The sequence below is a fragment of the Oncorhynchus clarkii genome, chromosome 32, assembly GCF_045791955.1.
Source record: "Oncorhynchus clarkii lewisi isolate Uvic-CL-2024 chromosome 32, UVic_Ocla_1.0, whole genome shotgun sequence".
Taxonomy (NCBI): Eukaryota; Metazoa; Chordata; class Actinopteri; order Salmoniformes; family Salmonidae; genus Oncorhynchus; species Oncorhynchus clarkii.
In genome coordinates this window covers 28,709,799-28,726,371 of record NC_092178.1, presented here as the reverse complement: position 1 = coordinate 28,726,371, position 16,573 = coordinate 28,709,799, and the positions used below count along the sequence as shown (strand labels likewise).

The 16,573-nt window shown below is 35.5% G+C and overlaps 2 protein-coding genes and 1 long non-coding RNA gene across 3 annotated transcripts in view; all 3 read right to left on the bottom strand.

The window, feature by feature from the left end:
- LOC139391929 (probable serine/threonine-protein kinase clkA) overlaps window positions 1-505 on the bottom strand; it is a 3,098-nt gene extending 2,593 nt beyond the window's left edge. The window contains exons 1-2 of the mRNA XM_071139538.1: window positions 491-505; window positions 14-75 (exon numbers count right to left, since the gene is read on the bottom strand). Of these exons, the coding sequence (XP_070995639.1) occupies window positions 14-75; window positions 491-505 (77 nt within the window). The remainder of the gene's footprint in view (window positions 1-13; window positions 76-490) is intronic.
- A 1,015-nt stretch (window positions 506-1,520) lies between these two features.
- Window positions 1,521-2,400, bottom strand: LOC139392172 (uncharacterized). Its single transcript, XR_011629647.1, has 4 exons — window positions 2,255-2,400; window positions 1,931-2,061; window positions 1,777-1,838; window positions 1,521-1,623 (listed from the first exon to the last, which is right to left on the bottom strand). It is a non-coding gene; the product is annotated as an uncharacterized lncRNA (long non-coding RNA).
- A 611-nt stretch (window positions 2,401-3,011) lies between these two features.
- Window positions 3,012-16,573, bottom strand: part of LOC139391928 (mucin-2-like) — a 38,014-nt gene continuing 24,452 nt past the window's right edge. The window contains exons 70-107 of the mRNA XM_071139537.1: window positions 16,351-16,499; window positions 16,028-16,158; window positions 15,874-15,935; window positions 15,620-15,720; window positions 15,351-15,444; window positions 14,588-14,736; window positions 14,265-14,395; window positions 14,111-14,172; window positions 13,857-13,957; window positions 13,588-13,681; window positions 12,825-12,973; window positions 12,502-12,632; window positions 12,348-12,409; window positions 12,094-12,194; window positions 11,825-11,918; window positions 11,062-11,210; window positions 10,739-10,869; window positions 10,585-10,646; window positions 10,331-10,431; window positions 10,062-10,155; window positions 9,299-9,447; window positions 8,976-9,106; window positions 8,822-8,883; window positions 8,568-8,668; window positions 8,299-8,392; window positions 7,536-7,684; window positions 7,213-7,343; window positions 7,059-7,120; window positions 6,805-6,905; window positions 6,536-6,629; window positions 5,773-5,921; window positions 5,450-5,580; window positions 5,296-5,357; window positions 5,042-5,142; window positions 4,773-4,866; window positions 3,535-3,597; window positions 3,349-3,381; window positions 3,012-3,105 (exon numbers count right to left, since the gene is read on the bottom strand). Coding sequence (XP_070995638.1) covers window positions 3,012-3,105; window positions 3,349-3,381; window positions 3,535-3,597; window positions 4,773-4,866; window positions 5,042-5,142; window positions 5,296-5,357; window positions 5,450-5,580; window positions 5,773-5,921; window positions 6,536-6,629; window positions 6,805-6,905; window positions 7,059-7,120; window positions 7,213-7,343; window positions 7,536-7,684; window positions 8,299-8,392; window positions 8,568-8,668; window positions 8,822-8,883; window positions 8,976-9,106; window positions 9,299-9,447; window positions 10,062-10,155; window positions 10,331-10,431; window positions 10,585-10,646; window positions 10,739-10,869; window positions 11,062-11,210; window positions 11,825-11,918; window positions 12,094-12,194; window positions 12,348-12,409; window positions 12,502-12,632; window positions 12,825-12,973; window positions 13,588-13,681; window positions 13,857-13,957; window positions 14,111-14,172; window positions 14,265-14,395; window positions 14,588-14,736; window positions 15,351-15,444; window positions 15,620-15,720; window positions 15,874-15,935; window positions 16,028-16,158; window positions 16,351-16,499 — 3,949 coding nt within the window. The remainder of the gene's footprint in view (window positions 3,106-3,348; window positions 3,382-3,534; window positions 3,598-4,772; window positions 4,867-5,041; window positions 5,143-5,295; window positions 5,358-5,449; window positions 5,581-5,772; window positions 5,922-6,535; window positions 6,630-6,804; window positions 6,906-7,058; window positions 7,121-7,212; window positions 7,344-7,535; window positions 7,685-8,298; window positions 8,393-8,567; window positions 8,669-8,821; window positions 8,884-8,975; window positions 9,107-9,298; window positions 9,448-10,061; window positions 10,156-10,330; window positions 10,432-10,584; window positions 10,647-10,738; window positions 10,870-11,061; window positions 11,211-11,824; window positions 11,919-12,093; window positions 12,195-12,347; window positions 12,410-12,501; window positions 12,633-12,824; window positions 12,974-13,587; window positions 13,682-13,856; window positions 13,958-14,110; window positions 14,173-14,264; window positions 14,396-14,587; window positions 14,737-15,350; window positions 15,445-15,619; window positions 15,721-15,873; window positions 15,936-16,027; window positions 16,159-16,350; window positions 16,500-16,573) is intronic.

Here is a 16,573-nt window from a genome sequence, read left to right as displayed (position 1 = left end):
ACGTTGTACTTACATGAAGTTGGCGTTGGGAAATTGAAACTGTTTGCCGTCTGGTTCACTGAGAACCTTATGGAGCTAAAAGGGGACAAAACATCAAGTTGTCAATTACTATCATGACCTGAACATGACCATGGATGTATCTTATGTGTAGAAGTACAGTATCTTACTAGTCTGTTAATTGAATCCTGTATCTGGGTTTCGGTCTCATTGGTGAGTGTGAGTCTATTACTTAGAGACTCCTGCGTTACATTGGTTATTTTGAAACCAAGGTCGATGGCAAATGAAGTATCTGTAAGTTCTGTGAGCATACAAAAAAATGGTCACTATAGCAACAGATCAAATGAACTTCTACAATTTAGGAGTTTCAACAACATTAAAAAACATTCAAAAAGTATTTAGATAGCAGGAGCAGTTGAATGTTTACTTATTAAGAGATTATTTTATAGAGTGGAAAAAAATGTCTTCATGAAGCCTAATTTGTTGAACTCACTGATATAAGTTGCATTCTGGAAGGTGGTTTGAGTGGTCGTGAATTGAGGAGACAATTGCTTCTTGACGGCACCAAGGACATCATCCTCAGTGGGGACTGGTGTTTTGACCTTGAATATCAGTTTAACAAAAACTCCCACTGTGCCGAATCTAAGAGAAAATAATAATACATGGAAAATTACATTTCCTAAATAAAATGTGTGTACTTGCTAGCTTGTCTTAAAGTAATCATGGTTGTAAAATAAGTTACAGGATTGGTAATCACTGCAGTAGTAATGGTAGTGACTGGTTATAATTGGAAAAAGAAAGTTGATGGAAAGATTGATTGATGGATAGGATAGGATAGGAAAGGATAGCCTGAACATATGAAAGTTGGTTCGGTCTCTCTAGCTTGAACGGTTCAAGAGTTAATATTATTTTTGGTGGGTTATTATATGCTAATTTATACTCATTTAAATTGTTTTAGTTTAGAACGTTTAGAAAATGTTAAAATAATTAGAAAAAGTATGTAAGAAATCTAGTGGTCTTGCCTTCAGCAAGCACATTAATTATAATGGATTGGATTTATATTAAGCCTTTTGACCGATTGATGCACTCAAAGAGCTTTTCTAAAGAAAGGTTGACATTTTGGATGCTTTTAATTAAAACATCAGTAGTTAACGACACAAGCATGGATATACATGGTTCATTGTTGCAAAGGTTCCTTGTTTGACAAAGTGTTCATTGAATTGTATGAAAACATTATAATAAATGATCTTGCTTACCTAGTTGTTGATGTCACTGAAGTCAAAAGGGTAGGAAGTGGTGTGGTGTTGGTAGTTGTTGTTGTTGTTGGGGCAACAGTGGGGGTCAGGAGACCTAGAATAGAAATGGAAATACATTTTAGAGGGATTATAAACTTATAATATGTCATATAACATTGATATATAAGTGTTTTCGAGATTGAGTATTATACACGTTACATGGTGTTTGATAACTCACTGTCATACAAAAACATAGAAATGACAACCGTATGGTAACAAAAGCAGCATACCTGAGACTTTTAAGACTTCCTGTAGAAAACCACTAGGGTGGTTGACATCATCCTCTTTGTATACATACGTCACGTTTGCCCTGATTTCAGTGCCATCCACACTGTGGATGTAAAAATGGGTTTTGTGTGAGAGTTAAACATGTTCCTTTCATCCTGTTTAGCTGCACAAGCAGCAGCTAAATGAAATCTGCAGAAATTCTAAAGAGTGCAGTTGAGAAAGACGGGTTGGTTCAAGGTTATGACGTTGTACTTACATGAAGTTGGCGTTGGGAAATTGAAACTGGTTGCCGTTTGGTTCACTGAGAAGTTGACGGAGCTAAAAGGGGACAAAACATCAAGTTATCAATTACCATCATGACCTGAACATGACCATGGATGTATCTTATGTGTAGAAGTACAGTATCTTACAAGTGTGTTAATTGAAAGCTGTATCTGGACGTAGGTCTCATTGGTGAATGTGAGTCTATTACTTAGAGACTCCAGGGTTACATTGGTTATTTTGAAACCAAGGTTGATGGCAAATGAAGTATCTGAAAGTTCTGTAAGCACACAAAAACATGGTCACTATAGCAACAGATCAAATGAACTGCTACAATTTAGGAGTTTCAACAACATTAAAAAAACATTCAAGAAGTATTTAGATAGCAGGAGCAGTTGAATATGTACTTATTCAGAAATTATTTCATAGAGTGGACATAAATGTCTTCATGAAACCTAATTGCTTAAACTCACTGATATAAGTTGCATTCTGGAAGGTGGTTTGAGTGGTCTTGGATTGAAGAGACAGTTGCTTATTGACGGCACCAAGGACATCAGCCTCAGTGGGGACTGGTTTTTTGAGGTTGAATATCAGTTTAACAAAAACTCCCACTGTGCCGAATCTAAGAGAAAATAATAATACATGGAAAATTACATTTCCTAAAGAAAATGTGTGTACTTGCTAGCTTGTCTTAAAGTAATCATGGTTGTAAAATAAGTTATAGGATTGGCAGTCACTGCAGTAGTAATGGTAGTGACTGGTTATAATTGGAAAAAGAAAGTCGATGGAAAGATTGATTGATGGATAGAATAGGAATGGATAGCCTGAACATATGAAAGTTGGTTCGGTCTCTCTAACTTGAACGGTTCAAGAGTTAATATTATTTTTGGTGGGTTATTATATGCTAATTTATACTCATTTAAATTGTTTTAGTTTAGAACGTTTAGAAAATTTTAAAATAATTAGAAAAAGTATGTAAGAAATCTAGTGGTCTTGCCTTCAGCAAGCACATTAAAAATAATGGATTGGATTTATATTGTGCCTTTTGACCGATTGATGTACTCAAAGAGCTTTTTTAAAGAAAGGTTGACATTTTGGATGCTTTTATTAAAACATCAGTAGTTAACGACACAAGCATGGATATACATGGTTCATTGTTGCAAAGGTTCCTTGTTTGACAAAGTGTTAATTGAATTGTATGAAAACATTATAATAAATGATCTTGCTTACCTAGTTGTTGATGTCACTGAAGTCAAAAGGGTAGGAAATGGTGTGGTGTTGGTAGTTGTTGTTGTTGTTGGGGCAACAGTGGTGGTCAGGAGACCTAGAATAGAAATGGAAATACATTTTAGAAGGATTATAAACTTGTAATATGTCATATAACATTGATATATAAGTGTTTTCGAGATTGAGTATTTTACACGTTACATGGTGTTTGATAACTCACTGTCATACAAAAACATAGAAATGACAATCGTATGATAACCAAAGCAGCTTACCTGAGACTTTTAAGACTTCCTGTAGAAAACCACTAGGGTGGTTGACATCATCCTCTTTGTATACATACGTCACATTTGCCGTGATTTCAGTGCCATCATCACTGTGGACGTAAATATGGGTTTTGTGTGAGAGTTAAACATGTTCCTTTCATCCTGTTTAGCTGCACAAGCAGAAGCTAAATGAAATCTGCAAAAATTCTAAAGAGTGCAGTTGAGAAAGACGGGTTGGTTCAAGGTTATGACGTTGTACTTACATGAAGTTGGCGTTGGGAAATTGAAACTGTTTGCCGTCTGGTTCACTGAGAACCTTGACGGAGCTAAAAGGGGACAAAACATCAAGTTGTCAATTACCATCATGACCTGAACATGACCATGGATGTATCTTATGTGTAGAAGTACAGTATCTTACAAGTGTGTTAATTGAAAGCTGTATCTGGGTTTCGGTCTCATTGGTGAGTGTGAGTCTATTACTTAGAGACTCCTGCGTTACATTGGTTATTTTGAAACCAAGGTCGATGGCAAATGAAGTATCTGTAAGTTCTGTGAGCACACAAAAACTGGTCACTATAGCAACAGATCAAATGAACTGCTACAATTTAGGAGTTTCAACAACATTAAAAAACATTCAAAAAGTATTTAGATAGCAGGAGCAGTTGAATGTTTACTTATTAAGAGATTATTTTATAGAGTGGACATAAATGTCTTCATGAAACCTAATTGCTTGAACTCACTGATATAAGTTGCATTCTGGAAGGTGGTTTGAGTGGTCTTGGATTGAAGAGACAGTTGCTTATTGACGGCACCAAGGACATCAGCCTCAGTGGGGACTGGTTTTTTGACCTTGAATATCAGTTTAACAAAAACTCCCACTGTGCCGAATCTAAGAGAAAATAATAATACATGGAAAATTACATTTCCTAAATAAAATGTGTACTTGCTAGCTTGTCTTAAAGTAATCATGGTTGTAAAATAAGTTACAGGATTGGTAATCACTGCAGTAGTAATGGTAGTGACTGGTTATAATTGGAAAAAGAAAGTTGATGGAAAGATTGATTGATGGATAGGATAGGATAGGAAAGGATAGCCTGAACATATGAAAGTTGGTTCGGTCTCTCTAGCTTGAACGGTTCAAGAGTTAATATTATTTTTGGTGGGTTATTATATGCTAATTTATACTCATTTAAATTGTTTTAGTTTAGAACGTTTAGAAAATGTTAAAATAATTAGAAAAAGTATGTAAGAAATCTAGTGGTCTTGCCTTCAGCAAGCACATTAATTATAATGGATTGGATTTATATTAAGCCTTTTGACCGATTGATGCACTCAAAGAGCTTTTCTAAAGAAAGGTTGACATTTTGGATGCTTTTAATTAAAACATCAGTAGTTAACGACACAAGCATGGATATACATGGTTCATTGTTGCAAAGGTTCCTTGTTTGACAAAGTGTTCATTGAATTGTATGAAAACATTATAATAAATGATCTTGCTTACCTAGTTGTTGATGTCACTGAAGTCAAAAGGGTAGGAAGTGGTGTGGTGTTGGTAGTTGTTGTTGTTGTTGGGGCAACAGTGGGGGTCAGGAGACCTAGAATAGAAATGGAAATACATTTTAGAGGGATTATAAACTTGTAATATGTCATATAACATTGATATATAAGTGTTTTCGAGATTGAGTATTATACACGTTACATGGTGTTTGATAACTCACTGTCATAAATAAACATAGAAATGACAACTGTATGGTAACAAAAGCAGCATACCTGAGACTTTTAAGACTTCCTGTAGAAAACCACTAGGGTGGTTGACATCTTCCTCTTTGTATACATACGTCACGTTTGCCGTGATTTCAGTGCCATCATCACTGTGGATGTAAAAATGGGTTTTGTGTGAGAGTTAAACATGTTCCTTTCATCCTGTTTAGCTGCACAAGCAGCAGCTAAATGAAATTTGCAGAAATTCTAAAGAGTGCAGTTGAGAAAGACGGGTTGGTTCAAGGTTATGACGTTGTACTTACATGAAGTTGGCGTTGGGAAATTGAAACTGTTTGCCGTCTGGTTCACTGAGAACCTTATGGAGCTAAAAGGGGACAAAACATCAAGTTGTCAATTACTATCATGACCTGAACATGACCATGGATGTATCTTATGTGTAGAAGTACAGTATCTTACTAGTCTGTTAATTGAATCCTGTATCTGGGTTTCGGTCTCATTGGTGAGTGTGAGTCTATTACTTAGAGACTCCTGCGTTACATTGGTTATTTTGAAACCAAGGTCGATGGCAAATGAAGTATCTGTAAGTTCTGTGAGCATACAAAAAAATGGTCACTATAGCAACAGATCAAATGAACTTCTACAATTTAGGAGTTTCAACAACATTAAAAAACATTCAAAAAGTATTTAGATAGCAGGAGCAGTTGAATGTTTACTTATTAAGAGATTATTTTATAGAGTGGAAAAAAATGTCTTCATGAAGCCTAATTTGTTGAACTCACTGATATAAGTTGCATTCTGGAAGGTGGTTTGAGTGGTCGTGAATTGAGGAGACAATTGCTTCTTGACGGCACCAAGGACATCATCCTCAGTGGGGACTGGTGTTTTGACCTTGAATATCAGTTTAACAAAAACTCCCACTGTGCCGAATCTAAGAGAAAATAATAATACATGGAAAATTACATTTCCTAAAGAAAATGTGTGTACTTGCTAGCTTGTCTTAAAGTAATCATGGTTGTAAAATAAGTTACAGGATTGGTAATCACTGCAGTAGTAATGGTAGTGACTGGTTATAATTGGAAAAAGAAAGTTGATGGAAAGATTGATTGATGGATAGGATAGGATAGGAAAGGATAGCCTGAACATATGAAAGTTGGTTCGGTCTCTCTAGCTTGAACGGTTCAAGAGTTAATATTATTTTTGGTGGGTTATTATATGCTAATTTATACTCATTTAAATTGTTTTAGTTTAGAACGTTTAGAAAATGTTAAAATAATTAGAAAAAGTATGTAAGAAATCTAGTGGTCTTGCCTTCAGCAAGCACATTAATTATAATGGATTGGATTTATATTAAGCCTTTTGACCGATTGATGCACTCAAAGAGCTTTTCTAAAGAAAGGTTGACATTTTGGATGCTTTTAATTAAAACATCAGTAGTTAACGACACAAGCATGGATATACATGGTTCATTGTTGCAAAGGTTCCTTGTTTGACAAAGTGTTCATTGAATTGTATGAAAACATTATAATAAATGATCTTGCTTACCTAGTTGTTGATGTCACTGAAGTCAAAAGGGTAGGAAGTGGTGTGGTGTTGGTAGTTGTTGTTGTTGTTGGGGCAACAGTGGGGGTCAGGAGACCTAGAATAGAAATGGAAATACATTTTAGAGGGATTATAAACTTATAATATGTCATATAACATTGATATATAAGTGTTTTCGAGATTGAGTATTATACACGTTACATGGTGTTTGATAACTCACTGTCATAAATAAACATAGAAATGACAACTGTATGGTAACAAAAGCAGCATACCTGAGACTTTTAAGACTTCCTGTAGAAAACCACTAGGGTGGTTGACGTCTTCCTCTTTGTATACATACGTCACGTTTGCCGTGATTTCAGTGCCATCATCACTGTGGATGTAAAAATGGGTTTTGTGTGAGAGTTAAACATGTTCCTTTCATCCTGTTTAGCTGCACAAGCAGCAGCTAAATGAAATTTGCAGAAATTCTAAAGAGTGCAGTTGAGAAAGACGGGTTGGTTCAAGGTTATGACGTTGTACTTACATGAAGTTGGCGTTGGGAAATTGAAACTGTTTGCCGTCTGGTTCACTGAGAACCTTATGGAGCTAAAAGGGGACAAAACATCAAGTTGTCAATTACTATCATGACCTGAACATGACCATGGATGTATCTTATGTGTAGAAGTACAGTATCTTACTAGTCTGTTAATTGAATCCTGTATCTGGGTTTCGGTCTCATTGGTGAGTGTGAGTCTATTACTTAGAGACTCCTGCGTTACATTGGTTATTTTGAAACCAAGGTCGATGGCAAATGAAGTATCTGTAAGTTCTGTGAGCACACAAAAAAATGGTCACTATAGCAACAGATCAAATGAACTGCTACAATTTAGGAGTTTCAACAACATTAAAAAACATTCAAAAAGTATTTAGATAGCAGGAGCAGTTGAATGTTTACTTATTAAGAGATTATTTTATAGAGTGGAAAAAAATGTCTTCATGAAGCCTAATTTGTTGAACTCACTGATATAAGTTGCATTCTGGAAGGTGGTTTGAGTGGTCGTGAATTGAGGAGACAATTGCTTCTTGACGGCACCAAGGACATCATCCTCAGTGGGGACTGGTGTTTTGACCTTGAATATCAGTTTAACAAAAACTCCCACTGTGCCGAATCTAAGAGAAAATAATAATACATGGAAAATTACATTTCCTAAAGAAAATGTGTGTACTTGCTAGCTTGTCTTAAAGTAATCATGGTTGTAAAATAAGTTACAGGATTGGTAATCACTGCAGTAGTAATGGTAGTGACTGGTTATAATTGGAAAAAGAAAGTTGATGGAAAGATTGATTGATGGATAGGATAGGATAGGAAAGGATAGCCTGAACATATGAAAGTTGGTTCGGTCTCTCTAGCTTGAACGGTTCAAGAGTTAATATTATTTTTGGTGGGTTATTATATGCTAATTTATACTCATTTAAATTGTTTTAGTTTAGAACGTTTAGAAAATGTTAAAATAATTAGAAAAAGTATGTAAGAAATCTAGTGGTCTTGCCTTCAGCAAGCACATTAATTATAATGGATTGGATTTATATTAAGCCTTTTGACCGATTGATGCACTCAAAGAGCTTTTCTAAAGAAAGGTTGACATTTTGGATGCTTTTAATTAAAACATCAGTAGTTAACGACACAAGCATGGATATACATGGTTCATTGTTGCAAAGGTTCCTTGTTTGACAAAGTGTTCATTGAATTGTATGAAAACATTATAATAAATGATCTTGCTTACCTAGTTGTTGATGTCACTGAAGTCAAAAGGGTAGGAAGTGGTGTGGTGTTGGTAGTTGTTGTTGTTGTTGGGGCAACAGTGGGGGTCAGGAGACCTAGAATAGAAATGGAAATACATTTTAGAGGGATTATAAACTTATAATATGTCATATAACATTGATATATAAGTGTTTTCGAGATTGAGTATTATACACGTTACATGGTGTTTGATAACTCACTGTCATAAATAAACATAGAAATGACAACTGTATGGTAACAAAAGCAGCATACCTGAGACTTTTAAGACTTCCTGTAGAAAACCACTAGGGTGGTTGACGTCTTCCTCTTTGTATACATACGTCACGTTTGCCGTGATTTCAGTGCCATCATCACTGTGGATGTAAAAATGGGTTTTGTGTGAGAGTTAAACATGTTCCTTTCATCCTGTTTAGCTGCACAAGCAGCAGCTAAATGAAATTTGCAGAAATTCTAAAGAGTGCAGTTGAGAAAGACGGGTTGGTTCAAGGTTATGACGTTGTACTTACATGAAGTTGGCGTTGGGAAATTGAAACTGTTTGCCGTCTGGTTCACTGAGAACCTTATGGAGCTAAAAGGGGACAAAACATCAAGTTGTCAATTACTATCATGACCTGAACATGACCATGGATGTATCTTATGTGTAGAAGTACAGTATCTTACTAGTCTGTTAATTGAATCCTGTATCTGGGTTTCGGTCTCATTGGTGAGTGTGAGTCTATTACTTAGAGACTCCTGCGTTACATTGGTTATTTTGAAACCAAGGTCGATGGCAAATGAAGTATCTGTAAGTTCTGTGAGCATACAAAAAAATGGTCACTATAGCAACAGATCAAATGAACTTCTACAATTTAGGAGTTTCAACAACATTAAAAAACATTCAAAAAGTATTTAGATAGCAGGAGCAGTTGAATGTTTACTTATTAAGAGATTATTTTATAGAGTGGAAAAAAATGTCTTCATGAAGCCTAATTTGTTGAACTCACTGATATAAGTTGCATTCTGGAAGGTGGTTTGAGTGGTCGTGAATTGAGGAGACAATTGCTTCTTGACGGCACCAAGGACATCATCCTCAGTGGGGACTGGTGTTTTGACCTTGAATATCAGTTTAACAAAAACTCCCACTGTGCCGAATCTAAGAGAAAATAATAATACATGGAAAATTACATTTCCTAAAGAAAATGTGTGTACTTGCTAGCTTGTCTTAAAGTAATCATGGTTGTAAAATAAGTTACAGGATTGGTAATCACTGCAGTAGTAATGGTAGTGACTGGTTATAATTGGAAAAAGAAAGTTGATGGAAAGATTGATTGATGGATAGGATAGGATAGGAAAGGATAGCCTGAACATATGAAAGTTGGTTCGGTCTCTCTAGCTTGAACGGTTCAAGAGTTAATATTATTTTTGGTGGGTTATTATATGCTAATTTATACTCATTTAAATTGTTTTAGTTTAGAACGTTTAGAAAATGTTAAAATAATTAGAAAAAGTATGTAAGAAATCTAGTGGTCTTGCCTTCAGCAAGCACATTAATTATAATGGATTGGATTTATATTAAGCCTTTTGACCGATTGATGCACTCAAAGAGCTTTTCTAAAGAAAGGTTGACATTTTGGATGCTTTTAATTAAAACATCAGTAGTTAACGACACAAGCATGGATATACATGGTTCATTGTTGCAAAGGTTCCTTGTTTGACAAAGTGTTCATTGAATTGTATGAAAACATTATAATAAATGATCTTGCTTACCTAGTTGTTGATGTCACTGAAGTCAAAAGGGTAGGAAGTGGTGTGGTGTTGGTAGTTGTTGTTGTTGTTGGGGCAACAGTGGGGGTCAGGAGACCTAGAATAGAAATGGAAATACATTTTAGAGGGATTATAAACTTGTAATATGTCATATAACATTGATATATAAGTGTTTTCGAGATTGAGTATTATACACGTTACATGGTGTTTGATAACTCACTGTCATAAATAAACATAGAAATGACAACTGTATGGTAACAAAAGCAGCATACCTGAGACTTTTAAGACTTCCTGTAGAAAACCACTAGGGTGGTTGACGTCTTCCTCTTTGTATACATACGTCACGTTTGCCGTGATTTCAGTGCCATCATCACTGTGGATGTAAAAATGGGTTTTGTGTGAGAGTTAAACATGTTCCTTTCATCCTGTTTAGCTGCACAAGCAGCAGCTAAATGAAATTTGCAGAAATTCTAAAGAGTGCAGTTGAGAAAGACGGGTTGGTTCAAGGTTATGACGTTGTACTTACATGAAGTTGGCGTTGGGAAATTGAAACTGTTTGCCGTCTGGTTCACTGAGAACCTTATGGAGCTAAAAGGGGACAAAACATCAAGTTGTCAATTACTATCATGACCTGAACATGACCATGGATGTATCTTATGTGTAGAAGTACAGTATCTTACTAGTCTGTTAATTGAATCCTGTATCTGGGTTTCGGTCTCATTGGTGAGTGTGAGTCTATTACTTAGAGACTCCTGCGTTACATTGGTTATTTTGAAACCAAGGTCGATGGCAAATGAAGTATCTGTAAGTTCTGTGAGCATACAAAAAAACGGTCACTATAGCAACAGATCAAATGAACTGCTACAATTTAGGAGTTTCAACAACATTAAAAAACATTCAAAAAGTATTTAGATAGCAGGAGCAGTTGAATGTTTACTTATTAAGAGATTATTTTATAGAGTGGAAAAAAATGTCTTCATGAAGCCTAATTTGTTGAACTCACTGATATAAGTTGCATTCTGGAAGGTGGTTTGAGTGGTCGTGAATTGAGGAGACAATTGCTTCTTGACGGCACCAAGGACATCATCCTCAGTGGGGACTGGTGTTTTGACCTTGAATATCAGTTTAACAAAAACTCCCACTGTGCCGAATCTAAGAGAAAATAATAATACATGGAAAATTACATTTCCTAAAGAAAATGTGTGTACTTGCTAGCTTGTCTTAAAGTAATCATGGTTGTAAAATAAGTTACAGGATTGGTAATCACTGCAGTAGTAATGGTAGTGACTGGTTATAATTGGAAAAAGAAAGTTGATGGAAAGATTGATTGATGGATAGGATAGGATAGGAAAGGATAGCCTGAACATATGAAAGTTGGTTCGGTCTCTCTAGCTTGAACGGTTCAAGAGTTAATATTATTTTTGGTGGGTTATTATATGCTAATTTATACTCATTTAAATTGTTTTAGTTTAGAACGTTTAGAAAATGTTAAAATAATTAGAAAAAGTATGTAAGAAATCTAGTGGTCTTGCCTTCAGCAAGCACATTAATTATAATGGATTGGATTTATATTAAGCCTTTTGACCGATTGATGCACTCAAAGAGCTTTTCTAAAGAAAGGTTGACATTTTGGATGCTTTTAATTAAAACATCAGTAGTTAACGACACAAGCATGGATATACATGGTTCATTGTTGCAAAGGTTCCTTGTTTGACAAAGTGTTCATTGAATTGTATGAAAACATTATAATAAATGATCTTGCTTACCTAGTTGTTGATGTCACTGAAGTCAAAAGGGTAGGAAGTGGTGTGGTGTTGGTAGTTGTTGTTGTTGTTGGGGCAACAGTGGGGGTCAGGAGACCTAGAATAGAAATGGAAATACATTTTAGAGGGATTATAAACTTGTAATATGTCATATAACATTGATATATAAGTGTTTTCGAGATTGAGTATTATACACGTTACATGGTGTTTGATAACTCACTGTCATAAATAAACATAGAAATGACAACTGTATGGTAACAAAAGCAGCATACCTGAGACTTTTAAGACTTCCTGTAGAAAACCACTAGGGTGGTTGACGTCTTCCTCTTTGTATACATACGTCACGTTTGCCGTGATTTCAGTGCCATCATCACTGTGGATGTAAAAATGGGTTTTGTGTGAGAGTTAAACATGTTCCTTTCATCCTGTTTAGCTGCACAAGCAGCAGCTAAATGAAATTTGCAGAAATTCTAAAGAGTGCAGTTGAGAAAGACGGGTTGGTTCAAGGTTATGACGTTGTACTTACATGAAGTTGGCGTTGGGAAATTGAAACTGTTTGCCGTCTGGTTCACTGAGAACCTTATGGAGCTAAAAGGGGACAAAACATCAAGTTGTCAATTACTATCATGACCTGAACATGACCATGGATGTATCTTATGTGTAGAAGTACAGTATCTTACTAGTCTGTTAATTGAATCCTGTATCTGGGTTTCGGTCTCATTGGTGAGTGTGAGTCTATTACTTAGAGACTCCTGCGTTACATTGGTTATTTTGAAACCAAGGTCGATGGCAAATGAAGTATCTGTAAGTTCTGTGAGCACATAAAAAAATGGTCACTATAGCAACAGATCAAATGAACTGCTACAATTTAGGAGTTTCAACAACATTAAAAAACATTCAAAAAGTATTTAGATAGCAGGAGCAGTTGAATGTTTACTTATTAAGAGATTATTTTATAGAGTGGAAAAAAATGTCTTCATGAAGCCTAATTTGTTGAACTCACTGATATAAGTTGCATTCTGGAAGGTGGTTTGAGTGGTCGTGAATTGAGGAGACAATTGCTTCTTGACGGCACCAAGGACATCATCCTCAGTGGGGACTGGTGTTTTGACCTTGAATATCAGTTTAACAAAAACTCCCACTGTGCCGAATCTAAGAGAAAATAATAATACATGGAAAATTACATTTCCTAAAGAAAATGTGTGTACTTGCTAGCTTGTCTTAAAGTAATCATGGTTGTAAAATAAGTTACAGGATTGGTAATCACTGCAGTAGTAATGGTAGTGACTGGTTATAATTGGAAAAAGAAAGTTGATGGAAAGATTGATTGATGGATAGGATAGGATAGGAAAGGATAGCCTGAACATATGAAAGTTGGTTCGGTCTCTCTAGCTTGAACGGTTCAAGAGTTAATATTATTTTTGGTGGGTTATTATATGCTAATTTATACTCATTTAAATTGTTTTAGTTTAGAACGTTTAGAAAATGTTAAAATAATTAGAAAAAGTATGTAAGAAATCTAGTGGTCTTGCCTTCAGCAAGCACATTAATTATAATGGATTGGATTTATATTAAGCCTTTTGACCGATTGATGCACTCAAAGAGCTTTTCTAAAGAAAGGTTGACATTTTGGATGCTTTTAATTAAAACATCAGTAGTTAACGACACAAGCATGGATATACATGGTTCATTGTTGCAAAGGTTCCTTGTTTGACAAAGTGTTCATTGAATTGTATGAAAACATTATAATAAATGATCTTGCTTACCTAGTTGTTGATGTCACTGAAGTCAAAAGGGTAGGAAGTGGTGTGGTGTTGGTAGTTGTTGTTGTTGTTGGGGCAACAGTGGGGGTCAGGAGACCTAGAATAGAAATGGAAATACATTTTAGAGGGATTATAAACTTGTAATATGTCATATAACATTGATATATAAGTGTTTTCGAGATTGAGTATTATACACGTTACATGGTGTTTGATAACTCACTGTCATAAATAAACATAGAAATGACAACTGTATGGTAACAAAAGCAGCATACCTGAGACTTTTAAGACTTCCTGTAGAAAACCACTAGGGTGGTTGACGTCTTCCTCTTTGTATACATACGTCACGTTTGCCGTGATTTCAGTGCCATCATCACTGTGGATGTAAAAATGGGTTTTGTGTGAGAGTTAAACATGTTCCTTTCATCCTGTTTAGCTGCACAAGCAGCAGCTAAATGAAATTTGCAGAAATTCTAAAGAGTGCAGTTGAGAAAGACGGGTTGGTTCAAGGTTATGACGTTGTACTTACATGAAGTTGGCGTTGGGAAATTGAAACTGTTTGCCGTCTGGTTCACTGAGAACCTTATGGAGCTAAAAGGGGACAAAACATCAAGTTGTCAATTACTATCATGACCTGAACATGACCATGGATGTATCTTATGTGTAGAAGTACAGTATCTTACTAGTCTGTTAATTGAATCCTGTATCTGGGTTTCGGTCTCATTGGTGAGTGTGAGTCTATTACTTAGAGACTCCTGCGTTACATTGGTTATTTTGAAACCAAGGTCGATGGCAAATGAAGTATCTGTAAGTTCTGTGAGCACATAAAAAAATGGTCACTATAGCAACAGATCAAATGAACTGCTACAATTTAGGAGTTTCAACAACATTAAAAAACATTCAAAAAGTATTTAGATAGCAGGAGCAGTTGAATGTTTACTTATTAAGAGATTATTTTATAGAGTGGAAAAAAATGTCTTCATGAAGCCTAATTTGTTGAACTCACTGATATAAGTTGCATTCTGGAAGGTGGTTTGAGTGGTCGTGAATTGAGGAGACAATTGCTTCTTGACGGCACCAAGGACATCATCCTCAGTGGGGACTGGTGTTTTGACCTTGAATATCAGTTTAACAAAAACTCCCACTGTGCCGAATCTAAGAGAAAATAATAATACATGGAAAATTACATTTCCTAAAGAAAATGTGTGTACTTGCTAGCTTGTCTTAAAGTAATCATGGTTGTAAAATAAGTTACAGGATTGGTAATCACTGCAGTAGTAATGGTAGTGACTGGTTATAATTGGAAAAAGAAAGTTGATGGAAAGATTGATTGATGGATAGGATAGGATAGGAAAGGATAGCCTGAACATATGAAAGTTGGTTCGGTCTCTCTAGCTTGAACGGTTCAAGAGTTAATATTATTTTTGGTGGGTTATTATATGCTAATTTATACTCATTTAAATTGTTTTAGTTTAGAACGTTTAGAAAATGTTAAAATAATTAGAAAAAGTATGTAAGAAATCTAGTGGTCTTGCCTTCAGCAAGCACATTAATTATAATGGATTGGATTTATATTAAGCCTTTTGACCGATTGATGCACTCAAAGAGCTTTTCTAAAGAAAGGTTGACATTTTGGATGCTTTTAATTAAAACATCAGTAGTTAACGACACAAGCATGGATATACATGGTTCATTGTTGCAAAGGTTCCTTGTTTGACAAAGTGTTCATTGAATTGTATGAAAACATTATAATAAATGATCTTGCTTACCTAGTTGTTGATGTCACTGAAGTCAAAAGGGTAGGAAGTGGTGTGGTGTTGGTAGTTGTTGTTGTTGTTGGGGCAACAGTGGGGGTCAGGAGACCTAGAATAGAAATGGAAATACATTTTAGAGGGATTATAAACTTGTAATATGTCATATAACATTGATATATAAGTGTTTTCGAGATTGAGTATTATACACGTTACATGGTGTTTGATAACTCACTGTCATAAATAAACATAGAAATGACAACTGTATGGTAACAAAAGCAGCATACCTGAGACTTTTAAGACTTCCTGTAGAAAACCACTAGGGTGGTTGACATCTTCCTCTTTGTATACATACGTCACGTTTGCCGTGATTTCAGTGCCATCATCACTGTGGATGTAAAAATGGGTTTTGTGTGAGAGTTAAACATGTTCCTTTCATCCTGTTTAGCTGCACAAGCAGCAGCTAAATGAAATTTGCAGAAATTCTAAAGAGTGCAGTTGAGAAAGACGGGTTGGTTCAAGGTTATGACGTTGTACTTACATGAAGTTGGCGTTGGGAAATTGAAACTGTTTGCCGTCTGGTTCACTGAGAACCTTATGGAGCTAAAAGGGGACAAAACATCAAGTTGTCAATTACTATCATGACCTGAACATGACCATGGATGTATCTTATGTGTAGAAGTACAGTATCTTACTAGTCTGTTAATTGAATCCTGTATCTGGGTTTCGGTCTCATTGGTGAGTGTGAGTCTATTACTTAGAGACTCCTGCGTTACATTGGTTATTTTGAAACCAAGGTCGATGGCAAATGAAGTATCTGTAAGTTCTGTGAGCACATAAAAAAATGGTCACTATAGCAACAGATCAAATGAACTGCTACAATTTAGGAGTTTCAACAACATTAAAAAACATTCAAAAAGTATTTAGATAGCAGGAGCAGTTGAATGTTTACTTATTAAGAGATTATTTTATAGAGTGGAAAAAAATGTCTTCATGAAGCCTAATTTGTTGAACTCACTGATATAAGTTGCATTCTGGAAGGTGGTTTGAGTGGTCGTGAATTGAGGAGACAATTGCTTCTTGACGGCACCAAGGACATCATCCTCAGTGGGGACTGGTGTTTTGACCTTGAATATCAGTTTAACAAAAACTCCCACTGTGCCGAATCTAAGAGAAAATAATAATACATGGAAAATTACATTTCCTAAAGAAAATGTGTGTACTTGCTAGCTTGTCTTAAA